At 40.4% G+C, this 20,064-nt stretch overlaps 1 protein-coding gene across 1 annotated transcript in view; it reads left to right on the forward strand.

Moving 5' to 3' along the window:
• prkg2 (protein kinase cGMP-dependent 2) overlaps positions 1-18,269 on the forward strand; it is a 73,344-nt gene extending 55,075 nt beyond the window's left edge. Inside the window, exons 13-19 of the mRNA XM_080198904.1 lie at positions 1,779-1,868; positions 2,007-2,148; positions 3,902-4,065; positions 7,082-7,204; positions 8,627-8,689; positions 15,223-15,289; positions 18,012-18,269. Of these exons, the coding sequence (XP_080055030.1) occupies positions 1,779-1,868; positions 2,007-2,148; positions 3,902-4,065; positions 7,082-7,204; positions 8,627-8,689; positions 15,223-15,289; positions 18,012-18,107 (745 nt within the window). The 3' untranslated portion in view covers positions 18,108-18,269. The remainder of the gene's footprint in view (positions 1-1,778; positions 1,869-2,006; positions 2,149-3,901; positions 4,066-7,081; positions 7,205-8,626; positions 8,690-15,222; positions 15,290-18,011) is intronic.
• Positions 18,270-20,064: the final 1,795 nt, after the last annotated feature.

The raw sequence follows: 20,064 nt of genomic DNA on the forward strand, positions 1-20,064 counted from the left end.
GTAACTCCTATATCTCAGCAGGAATGTCGAGAGAAAACAATTTATGTTTTTTAACAGAAAATGGGATTAATGTGTTTTCACTTGTGCATAAATTTATCATTTCTTTTCTGGATTCTACTTTCAGAAGTAAAATAAGGCATGTTCTGCCTTATTTTGTTGTTCTGCATAGGAGCACTGAAAGACAGCAGCAGGCAAAGCAATTATGGTCGCATTGTGGAAGTAATTTCACGAGGCTGCAGGGTTAAAATTAGATAAGGCCCAAGAACACGCATGGGGATTGTGTATGATTGATCCTTGCCTATTTGATGCAATGCAGAAACTTTGCACTACCTGCAAATTATAATGATTTCCGTGTGCACCCATTGGCTACGCAGCTCAGCAAAGTCCATACAAGGCTAGTACCACTAGAAGTAACCTGCACTACTTAAAGGGGAGGTTCACTCTGACAGCCACAGGTGCTGGAAGAGGCTGGGGACATTTTTGCAGCATTCTCAAGAGGATCTGACATTTGGCACCCCACTCCATATGACATTTCCTATGCTGTAATACCACTTGACGACAAGTGGAGGAAAATACAGCCCCCGAAAAATGTCAATTGAGCCAGATTTCCTGGCTGGCAGCACCAACACACCGAGAGGATAGAGTTGAGGCTATAATCAGATCAGTCACGATTTTATTGAATGGCAGAACAGCAATGAGGGGCCAAATGGCCTACTCCAGCTCCTAATTTGTACATACCTACAATTTCTAGCTCCACTGAATATACTGGGTATGTATAGCACTGTGGAATCATGTTTTGAAGCACCAATGCACAGCACCAAAAAGGACAGAGATCAAGTTTAATGACTGAATTTCCTATGCACTGTGATAGGGAAAGCAGTCAGCCTGCTCTCATTTAGTTTCCAACAGAAAAGCTGAAAGCAGATCATTTAGTGGCTTAGAAGCAGCCTATCTTAGTGCTGTATTCTCTTTGTAACACATCTAGGAGAATCGCAAAGAGAGACAATGGGAAGAAAAATTGATGTTTTCTTTAATAGTATCTAAACCGTTAAAAAAAACCATTGCAAACACAATCTGGGCAACATTTGGATACAGAATTCATTTACACATGGAATGAATCAGTCCAGAGAGATAAGTAGGAAAATATAATGTAACAATCACAATACTTAGGAGTGCAATGAATTTTATAACTTTGGATGCTGCCTTTATAATGCTTACTCTTATGAATTTTTTGTTGACAATATTTTATCTTTTAGTTTTTTAGGTGTACTTCAGTGGGATACACAGGGGACACTCTGGATTTTTGTACTGCATTTACATGTTCAACATTAGTTAAAAGCAGCATCTAGTTCTTCACTAACATTAAAAAAGTCACCAACGTTTTGATTAAAGCTCTGTGTATGTGTTTAACATCTGTCAAACTAATACCTACAGTATGAAATGATCAGTAGCTTTCTCTCTATATTATACCCAATGCTAATTTGGGACTGCAATCAATCACTACCTTTACTCTTATTGTATAAACGGTTGTATCATTTGAAATTTGGTATTCTTGTGTTTGTCCGGATGAGTGAGATAAGAAGCTTGGACAATATGTCTCTTTTTTCAGCAGTATTCAAATGCAACTGTTTACAATTAACTTAGAGTAACTTGCTGATCACAAATGTACTAAAACAGTGCATTAATGCTAATGCACTCCCTTAGCATATTTCTGTAATGGTTTTGAACAAGCTTCATAGGCTGTGTCTCATCTGGTTTCCCCCTTCCTGATGTTGTAGACTATTTCGCAGTTTTAAAGACAACAAGTATGTTTACATGTTGCTGGAGGCTTGCCTTGGTGGAGAGATCTGGAGCATCCTTAGAGATAGGTGAGCTGACCTAATATCAGTGCACATACATTGTACTTGTCTTTTTAAAGCAAGCCTGGTTGAATTTTGATAGTAGAAGTCTGTCTTATACTACATGTCTCACTGACCTTGTGCTTCAATACATTCTTCTTGTGGCAGAGGTTGCTTTGATGAGTTCACAGCAAAGTTTTGTATTTCTTGTGTGACTGAAGCATTTGATTACCTGCATCATATTGGAGTCATCTACAGGGACCTGAAACCAGAGAATCTGATGCTCGATACTGAAGGATACATAAAGTTGGTAAGTTGATTCTGAAGAATGAAGTATATTGAAGCATGTAAACTATACTTGTGTAGTTGTAGTGGTTCTGGGCTTGCAACCCAGAAGTGGTGTGTTTATCGCCATAGCACCTTGTGAAATTTAATTCAATAAATCTGGTCATTTGTGGGAAGAATGCTCATCAGATCTATGGGATTCTCATAAAAACTTAATGTAATCCTGAAATCAAAAGCAAAAGTCTTAAAGAAAAATTTGATTCCATCTCTGTGCCAATGAGGGCTACATCAATTAGAATCATTCTTGTTGATTAACAAGGTGCCATGTTACATCAAACCATGGTGATCTTTCTTTAACAATTCTACCTGTTGTTTTTATATTTAGACCTTGTAAGGCCATTGATACACAATAATAGCAAAGTGTATGACTCTGCACATTTTCATTTGTAATTGCCATGGATTAGTTTCAGCGGTTTTACAGTGTTTTCTGTATTCTGAATTCTCTATTTGCTGCCAAGTCCCCTTTAGTCCTCCAAATGACTTGACCCTTGACCTGTTAGTGAAACTGAAGATTTTCAGCCCCCCAGCTTTCCATTCCCACTGCACATACCCTTCTACTTCCTGAGTGTAACGTCAATACTTTTCTTATTAGCAACTAGAACCAGTCTCCATGAATATCATTCTTCAATCAGTCAGTAAAAGGTTTAGCCAGTAACGGGCAAACACCCTAATGACTAAGCCATGAGCAAGCTGCTAACCTCTCACTGGAGTTGAACAGTTAATTAAGTGTAAAACAAACTATATCCCTCAACCACAAGGCACTGAGAGTTGATGCTTAGATTTACCTTTACACTATTATTATTTACTACTAAAATAATTGAGTTTTGTGTCTTGGTGATGTTTTCAACTCTCCAGCTTGTTGAAGTATCACATATCCTACTGAGTTCCCAATCTGCTTATTTTATAAAGTTTAAAGTTTATTTATTAGTGTCACAAACAGGCTTGCATAAACACTACAATGAATTTACTGGGAAAATCCCCTAGTTGCAACCAACACAAGTTCGGGTACACTGAGGGAGAGTTTAGCATGGACAATCCACCTCACCTGCATGTTTTTTGGACTGTGGGAGGAAACCGGGACACCCAGAGGAAACTCACGCAGACACAGGGAGAACGTGCAGACTCCACACCAGACAGTGACCCAAGCCAGGAATCAAACCGCGATCCCTGGCGCTGTGAGACAGCAGTGCTAACCACTGTGCCAACGTGCTGTCCTTATTTAGACAATCTTAAGTATAATAGCTTTTAAAGAAAAATAAGTTGTACTTGTATATTTTTAATTGGCTTTTATTCCTTTCACTGAGATGTTATTAGAAAGCCAGTGGTATAGGAGGTAGCAGGACCAGGCACACTCTATATAGGGAGTCCTCACATCACTGGTCCACAGAAGGAATTAGCATCAGATCAGCAGTGGCACATCTGACAGGACCAGGTATGCTGGATATTGAAATAAATAAAACCACAACCCCATTGAGCCAGAATTGTTAGCCTCTCTGCCCAGTACTGGGGGCGTACCAGATGCTGCTTAGTGATGCGGGCAGCTGCCATTGCCATACATAATAATAAACTCACCCTGATAACAGAAAACCACTTGTGTCAATGGCAAATGTTATAGCCAGTGTAGATCACAGGTCAGCATCTTCTCATGATCATCATTATTTTGGGATAGATGTTGTAGATAATTGGATGAATACATTCCACTGATTCTTTGTTTTCAGGTTGACTTTGGATTTGCTAAGAAGATTGGCAAAGGTCAGAAAACATGGACATTTTGTGGCACTCCAGAATATGTAGCACCTGAGATCATTCTGAATAAGGGCCATGATTTTGGTGTCGATTTCTGGTCATTGGGAATTCTTGTCTTTGAGCTTCTTACTGGAAGGTATATAATCCTTTTGTCCAACCAATTCTATCTGCAATCACTGGGCATAAAAATAGAAACTTACATTTTTTCCAACTGCTTGGTAGGGTGAGTTAACTGATCCCAGACACTAGCAGTTAGATGGTATCATGGACGATGTGTTCAGGAGCTAGTGAGAGTCATGTTCATTCAAATGCAAATTAAATTTAGTCTAGAAGTAAAATTTAGGGATCTAATAGATGAGTAATTTGAGACATGTGATAACTAATACACTTTGGAAATTAAAAGTCGGCTTTGGACCTGAGATTCTCCAAGTTCTGCAATACTGAAGCTTTTCTTGTGTGTTGTAGATCATTTGATAGGAATTGATTGCAATAGTCAAATGCTGTTGTGTTATACCACGATGTGGAAATGCTGGCATTGGACTGGGATAAACACAGTTAGAGTCCAAGCAGTTTATTTGGTAGTAAACCCACCAGCTTTCAGGGTTTGCCCCTTCGTCAAGTGAGTGGAGAGTTCTGGTCACACACAGAGTGTATAAAGGTACACACAGTTTACAGAATACTGATTAGAATGCAATTCTAATTAGAATGCTAGTGGGTTTACTATCAAATAAACTTGTTGGACTTTAACCTGGTGTTGTGAGACCTATTACTGTGTCATACCACTAACAAGAGTGTAGGAGGCAAATTGCATTTGATTGTTTTGTCTGGAGCTACTATCCCAATGGCGATAGATACATAGAAAATAGATGCAGCAGTAGGCCATTCGGCCCTCTGAGTCTGCTCCACCATCCAATGTGATCATAAATTCATCAAATTCAATATTCTGATCCCCGTTCCCCCATATCCCTTGATCCCTTTAGCCCAAAAGCTATATCTAATTACTTCTTGAAATCAATTGAAACCAGTGGTGGAAATTGCTTGTGTCTGGATTCCAGTTGACAACAGGATTGGGATGTGATGCCTTCCACAATTAAACTATCTACTAGCATTCATTGTCGAGCTTTAGACATAAAAATGCCCACTTAAACAGTTGAATGCAGGAACGGACTACTCATTCATTTTTACCAATCCCACCCTGAAATAGGTTTCTCAAAAACTACGGAGAAAAGAAATCAGCTTTTCTGCTTGTAAAGACAATGGGCAGAATTCTCCTATCCCACCTATGGCGGGTTTGGTAACAGACAGGATCAGAGAATCCAACGGGAGCCAAAAAGACGAGAACCAGTTGGCATAAAATCACATTGCAGTTCTCCCAATTACATATTAATTGTGGATCTCTCTTCCCGGTGAACATTACATCATATGTGCCTGTTAGAACAGCTACCTGCTGACATCTCATCAGGCCTTCCAATCTTGCATCCTGCCAACGGGAGATTACATTAGTCTAAAACTTGATTGATAAATTATAGTGTGTACAAGGTGGTCCTCGGTTTGCAAGGGACTTGGAGGCAATAAAGACAATAAAGCCTTTCTGTCAAAGAGCTGCACTACTCCTGATGCACTGTACATCACTCTGCTGGGGCAGACTACTTCCTGCACTTCATCTCCATCTTCCCATGTCATCATGCTCCTCCCAGATGTAACCAATCTTACTTTCAAATTTGGGAGATGCCATTTTACCTGTGTCGAGAAAGTGGTGCTACTTATATCAGAAGATGGAGTTTGACCCTTGCCCCTCAGTCTGGGTGCCTCCGATTTACCTGGAGCCTCACGATGTGCAGATAAAGATGCCTTCTGTTATTCTCCAGCCTCCCCTTTAATATGGATCCTGTTGATCCGTGCTGTTTGACCCATGGAAGCTCCTGTATTACCATCTCGGTTCAGTAGTGTCTGGGATGGCTGAGCATAAATCCAGCAGAGCTGCTGGACTAAGGCCTTCATGATGGTCTCCAACTTTCCCATGGTGACCTTGAGGCACTTACATGTTGGAGCCACAACATAGACAGACTCCTTCATCAGGCACTCTGACAAGTAATTGTCGAAACTCTGCCCAATATTCTGCAGCCTCGCTTTGCATCTCCACCAGATGTTTCCAAAGGCTTATCATGTGACTGAGCCTGAGCAGATAGCTGACCTCCAGTAGCCTTCCGATTGCTAGAGACTTGGACTGTCCCAGTCTCTGACCTGTGTGGGGATGTATCTGTGAGGTGTTCCCAAACAATTTGCCTTGAGTCTAACCTTGAACTATGCCCCACTGAGGTGTGTGTCGCTGCATTAGTGGAGGGTGAGCGCTGTGATCGTTCTTCCTGAGCCTCCTCATCCTCAGATGGGGATCTCGGTGAGCTGCTGGGTTGGTAAGCTGGCTGCAGCCTGCTTGTACTCACAAAAGACAGCAGGACAGTTTCAGTGGATGAGCTGAAGCTGATTCAGAGTTTGTAGCACTCAGTGTGGATTGCCAGATGTGCAGGTTAGGTGGATGGCCATGTTAAATTGCCCCAAGATGTGTAGGTTAGATGGATTAAGCATGGTAAATGTGTGGTAGTTACGGAGATAGGGCGTCGGAGAGCACCTGGGTAAAATACTCTGCCAGAGAGTTGATGCAGACTCAGTGGACCAAACAGCCTTTTCTGCACTGTATGATTGGATGGACAATGCCTTTTGCCTCTTTTGGATCAATTCCAATCAAGGTGTACAATGATAAGACTCTAATTTGCATAGAGTAGATGCCGAATACCTGTTTCAGGCAGGATCTCTACTTCATCTCATTGGCTTCCATTTCCAGGGGAAGTGGGCATTAGGGAATGGCAATGTAAAATTTGTCTCCCCAGTATTGATTTTATGTCCAGAGAACTGACATAATAGTGTTGAATTTCTCCCCCACTGAGCGGAGGGCCATGCAAAATTCAAATCCTATCACAAATTTTTAAATACATTAACACTTTGGATTTTCTTTATTATGATTAATTTTAGAAGTTCTCTGGGCATTGAAGGCCAATGAGCAGTTATGGAAATTCCTCAGTTATATGTATCTGGTTTCAGAATCCTGCAGAATATTGCTGTAACATTAACTACTTTCTACCTTTGTTTAACAGCCCACCATTTTCTGGCTATGACCAGATGATGACCTATAACTTGATTCTTAAAGGAGTAGAAAAACTGGATTTTCCTAAGAAATTAACAAAGCGCCCTGAAGACATGATTCGTAGGCTATGCAAGTAAGAAGGAAAGTCAAACCTTGAAAACAATGATGTATCTGAATTTATTCCAGTGTTGTTTATTACATAAAACAAAGATTAATAATTCAAAGTACTACTGATCAACCCCAGATTCATTACCATAAACTGTAATACAAAATAACCAGTCAGTTGTGTTTATTTTTTTAAAAACAGAATTGGATATATACTTGGAAGTTGAAAATTTATAAGACTATAGAATGGGGCTAACTGGGTAGCACTTTTAATGAACTGGCACAAGCCAAAAGGGCTCTATCATTCTATTTTTGCTTCATGTGAGATAAAGATAACTATCCTAATTAAATCATGTCTATGTTTAGTTCAAATTAAACACTTGTGCACTTCAAGGACACAACGGGATTTACCAGCTAATTATGCCGGTGAGATCTTCCAGCCCTTCTGACAGCGATCCCTGCTGCGGGTTTCCTGATGATTCGGGGTTCATTCGATAGAAAATCCCATTGACAGTGGCAGGAGCAGAGGATCCTTCCACTAGCCAACAGTGCAACTTCTCTTGCCATCGAGAAAAACACCGCAGGGCCTGGGGATAGAGAATCCCACCAATTATTTCATGATATGGTGGACTTGTTCAAATCAGAGGACTGATTTCCTCAATGTCAACCCAACACCCTCCAATCCAACCTTACTCCTGGTCTTGCTGTCAAAGCCACATCACAGAACCAGTAAACACCACTCACTGATTGAATTGCTTAGTGTGGGATTGGAAGTAGAGTCCTTTCTCTGAAGAATGTTATTAAATCAATATTTTTTGACAATTTGGAATGTTTCATGGTCATTTTGTTTGGCACGGTTGATGGTGGCAGCTGTCAATGTACCAGATTTATTAAATTTAATGTTCTAGTTTTCCATTTTGGAATTTGAGTTCTGTGTTGCTCATTCAGTACCATAACCAATAGCACTGCATAAGACACTGTGCAACTGTAGATCCTCACACAGTTGTTCTACCCAAGTCAATGGTAACCTGCCAAAAAATCTCAGGGCCCCTTGGCTGTCAAAAGGAAATATCAATCTGGAGGCCAAGAATGATATTAATGGACCAACACATGAACTATGGAACAGAGGGTCAAGCCCGTTTTAAGTGATTTTTTTTATTAAACAGGATCTAGGGTTCCTGCTTCTGACAGGCACCTGTTGAAAAATGAGGGTGTGTGGTTGTGGAGACATGATTGTGCTTGGCTGTGGGCCCTGGAGCTGTCAGATACCCTGCCAAGCTCCACTGTCAGTGCTCACACATAAAGAATGAGTGCTGGAAGGCTGCGGGACCTATGAAGCCATAGCTCTGCATGAGACAGCAGTTCCAGGGGAATACGATGGGAAAAATAAAGGGAGGGAAAATTGGAAGAAAATACCTTATTTATTTTTCTGTGATATCCTTTACTGCAGACAAAACCCAACTGAACGTCTAGGAAATCTGAAAAATGGAATAAATGATATAAAGAAGCACAGGTAACTTTTATCCACTAACAATTACCAAACTTTTAAAGACGTTGGGTTAAACCTTGACCAGAACAAGTTGAGTAGGCAGGGTTTCTGAGAGGAAGTCTGCATACTGTCGAGTTTTGACTCCATATCACCATAAGACATAGGAGCAGAATTAGGCCACTCGGCCCATTGAATCTACTCTGCCGTTCAATCATAATTGATATTTTTCTCATCCCCATTCTCCTGATTTTTTCCCCATAACCCCTGATCCCTCTATTAATCAAGAACCTATCTTTCTCTGTCTTAAAGATACTCAATGAGCTGGCCTTCACAGCCTTCTGCAACAAAGAGTTCCACAGATTCACCAGTCTCTGGCATCTTACTTTGGCAACTTCCCTGCCCAGAGGTTATCTGATTGCTGGGCCTGGTTTCCAGTCAGGTAGAAGCATTCTGAAGGATGCTGCAGTCATAGGCAAGCCACTTGCTGCTCCGAGTAGGATTGTAAATGGGGGACCAGATCCCTGAGCCTAGTGGAACAGGTCCAATTCCCCAGCCACAGTGGAAGATCAAATCTCTGACTCTGGGCTGGGATGTGGACTGTAGGGTGGGTGGAGATGGAGGTAATCTGATGGGTTAGGAGTTTAGGAGAGTTTAATTTCTCCACATTGTTGTTCCCTTCAGCTGCTAAGTTCTTGGAGATCTGAGAACCCTGAAGCAGCCATTGTAAAACAAATTAAATCAGAGACTGCCAACCTCATTAAAACACTGAAGTTGTCAACCCCTGGGAGCAGGTTGACTGAAGGATATTAAACCAATGCCCCTTGTTCCACCTCAATTCTAACTGGAAGTCAATGGTTTAGAGACAACATGGGCTTGGGTTGGAGGGTTTAAAGTTTTAACATCTCTGCAAATTGACAGTTTGGTTATCAGCTCAGAACAATATTATTAGAAAATCTATGGCCGGTTTCTAGGTGGATATAAATGAAATATAGTTCAAATACTTTGCGACTGGATGTGTGACTTGTATCACAAGCAAAGAAGCCGTTTCTAGTGAAGATAAATCTTTGACCTAAATTGAATGTTATTGTTTGAACGCTGACAACAATTGCTTCATTTTATGTGATGCGACATGGAATGTTTATGCATTTTGGATAGCTAGCTTTTTATATTTTCCATTGAAATTTGGGCAGTTAAATAAGCAATGCTCAAATCACACTTATGGCAATTTTTCCCTTTATTGATCTTTCCACTTCTATTTTTAAACAATGAATCAATTACGCCAAAGGCACAGAACTTGTAGGAATCATTTCTATAGCTCCTCTCTTATGATCACATTTATATTTGTTCATTAATTTTCTCTTAAGGATGAAGGATATTAAACCAATGACAATAGCTTCATAAAGAGAATAATCCAATAAAACAGTACAAGCTAGAGTTTGGACAGTGGGAGAGAGAATGAAGAATCATCTTACTGGTAACTAACGCAAGTTGAAAAATTGCGTGCTTATTTAGCAATATAACAGATCTGTTGCCAACAGAGATATATTGATTTTAACAGGCCCAATAGGTCAGTTCCATTCATGTTTCTAATCATTTTGTGGGCTGGTCTCTGAGGTTCAGACACAATTAAATTGATTGCAAATTAAGAAATTACATTAAAAACGAGGTGGAATTTCTTTTTGCTTAAACACTAAAGAGGCACAGAATGCATTTCGCAGCAATACACTTTCCTCTTTAAAATATCACGGGTTGTGAGGAGTGTTATATAAGTTGGTTGGGATACACCAGTCATGTTGTTGCTGTGAATATCCCCAAGTGATTTGTGTCAATGTTGAACCATAACATGAAAAGCCCCCATGTCGTGCTTAGCTGACAACCACTCTTCTGGCTCTGTCGCATGTGTATTCAGACAGTTTAACAGCATGCTGCATTGGAAATACTTTTTTCAGGAAAACACAGTACAATAATGAAAAAAATGCCCATGGATCAATACATTCACAATTATGTCTTCCTCATTTCTTGGAGTTTTGGGTAGGAGTAAGCCACAGAACACATGAACAGTTAAATAATTACACAGTATATTAGAAAGCAATACAGGTTCAGAAAGGAAATATCCAGTGTGGTAAACTGAATTATTTTCATGCTTTCTATTACATCTGTGATTTTTTTTAAACAAATGAAATGTAATTACTAGAAGCAGCCATGATCTCAGGTCATTTTGTGGTGTTTTCACAGTAAAAATAGTTACAAAGTGAGTGACTGAATATTATCAACTTAAATCATCACATTAGATTAGGAAATTTAAGCTAATTGCCTCTTTCCTTTGGAAGCCTTTCCCGCGATGTAATTGGACTGATAGACTTTATCCTTTATTTATTAACTTATGCTGACCCTTCACTGCCTTAGTACTTTCATACCAACTACTTCTGTTATCTTCTATCTGTTCCTCAATCACATTTCATTTTTAGAATTAAGTGTTTGATTGTGCTACTGATGACAAAATATTTGTCTTCTTGCCTGGCAATGTTTTTTCTCCTTGGGTCGTCAGTCTGTGGCATTTTCATGTTCTCCATATAAGCTACCCCAACTAAAACTGGAATCAGTGATGAAAGTTAGGTGTATCATAAGCACCTATGTGTAAATTCTGCCATCAGTCTTTCCTCAAGAATTTGTACATATTTAGTTCATCTACAGTTGTTGCTTCAATTTGCGTTTCAATGTTACTTCTTGCAGCAAACACATTTTTAATAACTAATCAAACAAAACTCAAAATTCTGTAATTGATGTAACATTCACTTTGATTTGCCATCTACTGAGTCAAAAATTGTATTGGAATAAGGAGGTGAGTTACTCCTGCAGAATTTCCAGCTTCTGACTTGCTCTTGTGGTCACAGTATTTATATGGCCTTTTCAGTTCACTTTATGGTCAATGATAACTCTCAGGATATCGATGGGGTGTTCAGCAATTTTAAAGCTATTGAATGCCAAGAGAAGATGGCTAGATCCTCTCTGCAAGAGAGGATCTAGCTATTGCCTCGCACTTGTGCAAATGTTATTTGTCACTTTTCAGCCCAAGCATGAATATTTGTCCAGATTTTGCTGCAAATGGACACTGAATGCTTGCTGATTTGAGGAGTTGAGAATGTTGCTGAACGTTGTACAGTCATCACTGAATATTCCCACTTTTGCCCTTATGTCAGAGGAAAGGTTATTATTGAAGCAGATGAAGATGGCCGAGCCTTGGACACTACCCTGAGGAACTCCTGCAAATATGATCCTGGGACTGAGATAATTGGCCTCCAACAACAACACCCATCTTCCTTTGTGCTAGATATGACTCCAACCAATGGAGAATTTTCCCCTAATTCCCTTTGACTCGCAATTTTGCTCGGGCTCCTTGATGCCACACTCTGTCAAATGATGTCTTAATGTCAACTCTGACCTCACCTCTTAAGTTCAATTCTTTTGTCCATGTTTGAACCAAGGCTGTAATGCCGTCAGGGGCTGATAGAATCTAAACTGAGCATCAATGAGAAGGTTATTGCTGAGTAAGTGCTGATTGATAGCACTGTTCATGACACCAGCTATCACTTTGATTGATAGCAGACTGATGGGCCAGTAACTGGCCAGGTTGGATTTGTGCTGCTTTTTGTTTTTAGAACATAACTAGGCAATATTCCACATTGTTGGGTAGATGTCAGTGTTGTAGCTGTACTGGAACAGCTTGGCTAGGGATACAGCTAGTTCTGGAGTACAAGGCTTCAGTACTATTGCCAAAAATGTCAGGATCCATTGCCTTTGCAGTATCCAGTGCCTTCAGCTGTTTTTTGCTATCAAATGGAGTTAATCTAATTGACTGAAGATTGATGTCTGTGATACCAAGGGCCTCAGGAGGAGGCTGAGATCGATCATCCATTTGGCACTTCTGGCTGAAAATATTTGCAGATGTTTTAGCCTTGTCTTTGCACTAATGTGTAGAGTTCCTCCATCATTGAGGATGGGGGTTATGAATGGCGCCTCCTCCTCCAGCTTGTTGTTTAATTACCCATGACTAGCTGTGACAGGACTGCACAGTTTAGATCTGATCTATTGGTTCTGGGATCACTAGGCTCTATCACTTGTAGCTTCTGCTGTTTGGCACACAAGCCATCCTGTATTGTGGCTTCACCAGGTTGATATCTCATTTTTAAGTATGCCTGGTGCTGCTCCTGGCATACCCTCTGGCCTGCTTCATTGAAAAACAGTAAAAAGTCTGACAACATCAGGTTTTACCACATCATGACTGCTTCATTGAACCAAGGTTGATCCCCTGGTTTGATGATCATGGTAGAGTGAGGGATATGCTGGCTGATGATGTTACTGATTGTGATTGAATACATTTCAGCTGCTGCTGATGGCCCAAAGCACCTCATGGATTCCCAGTTTTTGAGTTGCCAAACCTGTTCACAATTTATCCCACTTGACACCTTGGTAATGCCACACAGCACAATGTAGGATATATTCAATGTGAAGATGGGACTTCATCTTCACAAGGACAGTGTGGTGGTTACCCCTACCAATACTATCATGGACAGCCACATCTACAGCAGGTAAATTTGAGGAGGATGAGGTCAAGTAGGCTTTTTCTTTTGTTTGTTGCCTCACCAGCTGCCTCAAACTCAGTCTAGCAGTGATGCCTTTGGGACTCGGCCAGTAATGGTGCTACCGAGCCACTCTTGATGATCAATGTTGAAGTCTCCAATGTGCATACATTCTGTGCCCTTGCCCTTCTCAGTGCTTCCCCCAAGTGGTTTTATGCTGCTACCTCTGGTGGGTTGTCATGTTACTGGGACAGGACATAACAAGGATGGTGAAGGTAGTGTCTTGGGCATTGTCTGTAAGATTTGGTTTGTGAGTATGAGTTGCCAGGCTGTTTCTTGACTAGCCTGTGAGACAGCTCTCCCAATTTTGACACAATCTCTCAGATGTTAATAAGGAAGACTTTGCAGAGCTGACAGGTCTGGCATGTCCAGTGCTTAAGTCAGGGTGGTCTGTTAAGTTTTGTTCCTTTAAAACCTCCTAACAGTTTGGTACAACTGAGTGGCTTGCTGGGTCATTTCGGAAGGCATTTAAGAACTAATCACACTGTTATGAGTCTGGAGACACACATAGGCCAGACCAGGCAAGGATGGCAGATTTCCTTCCCTGAAGGACATTAATGAACCATGTGGATTTTTAATGACAATCAATAATGATTTCATGGTTATTACTGAGACTAGCTTTTAATTCCAGATTTATTAATTGAATTTAAGTACCACTAGCTGCCATAGAAGCTGCCCCAGAGCATTAGCCTGGGGCTCTGGATTACAAGTCCAGTGACATTACCACTGTGCCGCCATCTCCCTGGTTTCTTCAACTGAAACAATTATTTTAGACTAGTTTCAAAAGACTGGTTTTAGCCCATCAAGAATCTCACTGGGGCCAATTCAACCAGGAATAATAGGACAGTTAAGGCAATAGAAACCAGATATCCTGATTTTAATATGAGAAAAATAATTGAGCAGTTTTTAGTAGTAATCATGACTCCTCAAATACTAAAGGAGACTGGACCCACATTTTGCAGTACTTGGATAATGTTCAGACTTGCACTGACAAGGGGCGAGTAACATTTACACCACACAAATACCAGACAATAAACATCACAGAGAATCAAGAGAGAATCTAACTACCTCCTCTTGACACTCAATAGCATTACCATTGCTGAATCCCTCATCATTAACATCCTGGGGGGATAGAGGGTGGTCACGATTCACCAGAAACTTAAGTACATCAGCCACATAACCATTATAGGCGGGGAATTCTGAGGTGTAGAACTCACCTCTTGACTCCCTAAAGCCTGTCCACCATGTACAAGGCCCAGCCAGGAGCCAGTGATGAAATTCTCTCCACTTGCCTGGATGAGTGAGTGCACCTCCAATAATACTCAAAAAACTCAACACCATCAAGAGCAAAGCAGATAGTTTGATCATAGTCTCATTTACCACCTAAAATATTCACCGATTGCACCGCTTAGCGTAATATGGCAACAGTGTGTGCCACTGCAGGGAATTGCCAGGAATCCTTCAACATAATTTAGAAGGACAAGGGTAGCAGATGCATGAGAACATCACCACCTGCATGTTCCCCTCCAAGCCACACATCATCCTGACTTAGATCCGAATCACCCATCATCCCTTCACAATTGCTGGATTAAAAACCTGGACTTTCCTTCCTAACGGTACTGTGGGTGTAGCTACACAACATGGACTACGGTGTTTCTAAAAGCTGGATCAGCATCACTTTCTGGAGGGCAATTAGAGATGAACGATGAATGCTGGTCTAGCCAGTGACATTCACATCCTACAAACAAATAAAAAAAATCAAATATTTAGAACTATTTTTAGTAATGATTGACCTAACATAAAAGCTACACATTTTTTACCTCAAATGTAATTTTGAGTGTAACAAAAGGAAAAATTGTGTAGACCTATTAAATACAAGTTACATTTAAATAATAATTTCATTTTCCTCCATCGCAGATGGTTCAATGGTTTTAACTGGGAAGGATTGAAAGCTAGAACACTATCATCACCATTAAAAAGAGAGGTATTTGTGCTAACCAATTTCCTACTTCAGACAGAAGAAGTCATGGTTTTGCAGATTTTCTCTGTTATATTGTTCCTTCAAAATAATGGTGTTCAATTGGAAGCAACTAGCTCAGTGAAGAACTGCCTCTCCACCTGTTCGTAATCAATGATTCTTACCCAACATCATTTTAATAGTAGCAGTAAAAACAACTTTCCTATTGTTATAAACAATAGTTAGCCCTAGTTACAGGATAAGCTGTCAAATCTGCAACAGTTTAGGCAGATAATACAAAAATGGTATGCTGGGGTGAGCTTTCTTATTCAATTGACGGCAATGAATGCAAATGTTGCACACAGTAACAAAGATTTGCTCACCGCCAAGGCAAAATTAAAAGGTTGGCACTGTTTATTTTAATGAAATTAGCAATCTCATTCAGAGAAGCTGTAATGCATGTATAGGATGGTGAACAGCCTGAACTGATGGAGAGGAGGGTAATCTTGGATTAAGGTCAATGTGTGTTTGTGGAACACAGCAAAGTGTGACTTGTTCAGCCCCTGATGAACATATCACTTCAGGGATTTTCTGACACTGACATGAGGGATTGGTTTGAACCTTTGGGCTGTTGACTAGTAAGTGTGCGATGGTCTGCTTCCCATTTCTACCTTGAAATCATAGAATCCCTAGAGTGGAAGGAGGCCGTTTGGCCCATTAGGTTTGCACAAACTCTCCGACAGAGCATCTTGCCTAAAGATGCTCCGCCCTAGCCCCGTTATCCCAAGCATCTACCATTGTTAATCCACCTAACCTACAGAAGTCTTTGGACAATAAGTGCACACAGCTTGCATATCTTTGCATTGTGGGAGAAACCTCAGAGTACCCGGAGGAAACCCACACAGACACAGGTAGAACACACAAACTCCACAAGACAGTCATCCAATGTCAGAATCGAACCCCGGTTCCTGGTGCTGTGAAGCAACAGTGTTAATCACTGTGCCAGGTTTAGACCTCATTTTTGTGCCATTTGTGAGCTGTAAACCCACAAACAGATGAATCATTGCAATGTGTTGAGTCTGGATCAAGTGGCTTGGATGTTGTACCACCCACAGGCAGGTCATTGAGCTGGGGATGAAAATGGAGTGGGTTGTGGCCAGGGCATTAGCTTTAGCGGTATGTCTAGTCTACTAACGCCATTCTGAGATCACTAATGTTGGTTTGGTGACTTTTGAATTGGGGCTTTGGAAACCAAAGTATAAAACTCCTCATTCTGAACATTAATGTCTCCATTCATACTTTACAAAACAAGCAACTAGGAAAGATATAACTAAATTTACCTGAAACTATTTAAACTTTTAGTTGTACAATGATTTCTTACTTATGTAAACCTCACTAGAAAATGTGATATTTTGCAAATTTAGTTACTGAATTGTGATAAAATATTTGTAAGTTTAATATCAGAACTGAGAGGTTACAACTACTATATGCTAAACAAATAGGACATTTTATTCCAATTTCCTACAAGAGGTCTTTAAAATGATATAGTGGTTTAATTATAAATTATGATAGGGAGATATAGAGAAAGCATTTTCATCTGTGAGGGTGTCCAAAACTAGTTAATAATAAATCCAATAAATATTTCAGGAGAAGCTTCTTCACTGAGAGAATAGTTAAAATGTTGAACTCATGAATACAAAGGCTGGGATTTTACATTTGCAAATTGGGACGCGTGTGTAAAATCCTGCATGATGACATTGGATCATGAACCTAATGTCAAACGCCAGTTTCCCATAATACACCAGACAGAGAGGGGCCAAAATCAACAGCCTGCCTATCAATTGAAAAAAAATCATACATGGGCAATTGGGCTTGTTAACAGGCCAATTGACCCACATATTATGCTGCCCACACCATAACTCAGTTGGCACAGACAGGTGGGCAAGAGTGGGAATTTCCTTTTTTCACCATCTGAGGTGAAAAAATGGGAAGGAAGGGGGTTACATCCTTTTGAGGGGATTTCCTGCTTGCAGCAGCAGTACCTCTTCCTATCTACAGAAGGCACCCTCTCACTTTTTGCCTTCCTGCTGACCTCCAAAACCCAGCCCCCAAATCCCAAGCTGTCACCCAACAAACTGGCTGACAGCTCTCAAAAGCAGGGACTTTTTCCCACTGAAGGTTGGAAGTCTGACTCTCAGCTTGCTAAGGCCATCCACAGGGTTTCTCATTACAGGATGGCTTTCACAAAGTTGGCAGGTTCACAACTGACTTTTGTAAAGGTGGGGTGAGCAATTCAGCATCTCACCCCATAAAAATTAACCTGTTGAGTATTATTGATGCCTTGAAAAGGAAGCTAGATAAGCAAAGGTGGGGAAAATGGATAGGCATATGGTGATAAGAGTTTGATGAAGTTGAGCGGTACAGCATAAACAGCAGCACAGCAGACTAATTGAGTCAAATAGCCTGCTCCCATGCTGTAAGTGAAATGTGATTTTTTTTCCTTTTATGTATCTTTAAATTAATTAAGCAACAGACTAGCATTTTTGATAAATGCTGGTCTACAATTATTGAACATGCAATGGGAGATTTTATGTACAAATTGAAAGAGTCTGATGGACCAAGAGAACCAAACATAACATTTTCTTGAGTTACTAATGAGAACTATTCATAACTAACCTAATTACTTAAAAACATTGTTTTTTGGGGACGGTGAGTGCTGAGTAACATTTTTTTTCTTTTTTTCCCTAAGCTCTCAGGTCCTACAGACAGTAGATACTTTGACAAGTATCCCCCTGATAAGGATATTCCCCCAGATGAATTTTCAGGCTGGGACAAGGACTTTTAGATCACGTACTGTATGGGGCTAAAAGGACTGCAGCTGTTACTCATACTCAATGTTCATAAAGCAATCCGAACAATTTCCCATACATGGATATGCTAACATGTGGCATTGCTATCGATCAACTTGCATAAGCATCTCCAAACAAAGTGAACACTGAACATTGTAAAGAAGAAAAGAAATAACTTTGAAAAGTTTTGAAAAATCAACAGAAACATTATTCTGGTATTACCTTAAGTGGAAAAACATTTTCCATTTAAACAGCTGCTGAAGCCCATTAAGTCAACATGAGCCGTGTGCAAACACTTCTTCAAGTTGTAATAGAATGGTTGCCCCATGTGGGTTCGCTGCTCATGTGGAAATGCTGAACAACCAGAGTAAACAGCTGGACAGGTGCAGTCGGCAGTGGCATTTGCATTGCCGCATTTTTTTTCCTCGTTTATGCATGCCTACATTTCCAAGCTATCATGTCTTTGATCAGGCAGCAGTTTTGTTTTCGTATGAAGACCTGTTGGGCTTTCTAAGCATGATGCTGATTTCACCTCCAGGGTACATCGTGGCAAGCTGGTTGTAATCATCTTCCTTCCTGATTGTAGACCTCATTTTCTAATACATTGCACCTGTCTGACAATTATTTATTTTTATCTTGTACTAACTTATAGAGTTTAACTGACTGTATTTGCACGTGTTACACAAAGCATTTTACTTCTAGCTAAACATTTAAGCCCAGAATCTCACCGCTATTCATGCCGGCAGGATTTTCCCATCCCACCGCAGTGAATGGAGATTTGGCTAGCCACCAAGTTCTCTAACCTCACTGCAGCGGGAGTGTGACATGAATGGCAGTCAAGATCGCATCCATTATGTTTCATTTTCAATCAAAATGCTTCTAATGTTGCCCCATACATTTCTAAAATTACCTATCATTTTCTTCCCTAAGCACTTTATTAGAATTAAAGCATTACTTCAGGATATATTGCTCAATCTTCATAAGTACACAAATTATAATTAGCAAAAAAAATCCACCAATTCTTAGTTGCCCAATATATTCAAAGAATATAGATATAACATCAATAGTTAAGAACTCTGCATTATGAAACCAAATCTTCTGTACCACCTCTTAACAATGTTCAACAAGCATTAACTGGTGAATAATTAATTGTCCTTAAATCCTCAATGTCATAATTTCAGTGGGAATTCAAGGAACTCACCAGTTTTGCATCAATCTCAGAAGTTCCCCATCAGCCTTATAACTGGGTAGTACCATTGTCCACCCTTTACAAGGCCAATAATATCAGATGATTTTGGACTGGAGCAGGCATTCTCTCTGATAAGATGTTCTCCTTTCCTTTGATGCTGGTACACTAAGAGAGATGATAACTGGCCTTGCAATGAACTGATGTGTGTTGTATTTGACAAGGGTGATGGTACCAGGAGGGAAAGAAATAGTAAAATCTAGGAAATAATGATTCAAACTGATCTTGTATTCCTTGAAATGGAACTCCAGTTTGAACCAGTACCAGCCATTTCCAAGTTTTACTGGCCTTTTCTTAGTTTATAGTCCATACCAGAATTGAACAGCCTGGACACACAAGGAAAGGGAAAAACACATTTTAAAGATTTGTGCCTGCCCCTTTTATAAAGGGACCAAAGGAGAGTTAGAACATAGAACATAGAACATAGAACATTACAGCGCAGAACAGGCCCTTCGGCCCACGATGTTGCGCCGACCAGTTACAAAAACAATGACCCACTAGTCTATACCAATCCCTTTTCGTCCATAAACCTATCCAGAGATCTCTTAAACGCCCCCAAACTAGACGCATCTACAACTGCAGCAGGCAGGGCATTCCAATCCCTCACCACCCGCTGGGTAAAGAACCTACCCCTGACATCCGTCCTGTAGCTACCCCCCCTTAATTTAAAGTCATGCCCCCTCGTGCTAGCTTTCTCCATCCGAGGA

This window comes from Carcharhinus amblyrhynchos, chromosome 1, assembly GCF_965287045.1.
Source record: "Carcharhinus amblyrhynchos chromosome 1, sCarAmb.v2.hapA, whole genome shotgun sequence".
Classification (NCBI taxonomy): domain Eukaryota; kingdom Metazoa; phylum Chordata; class Chondrichthyes; order Carcharhiniformes; family Carcharhinidae; genus Carcharhinus; species Carcharhinus amblyrhynchos.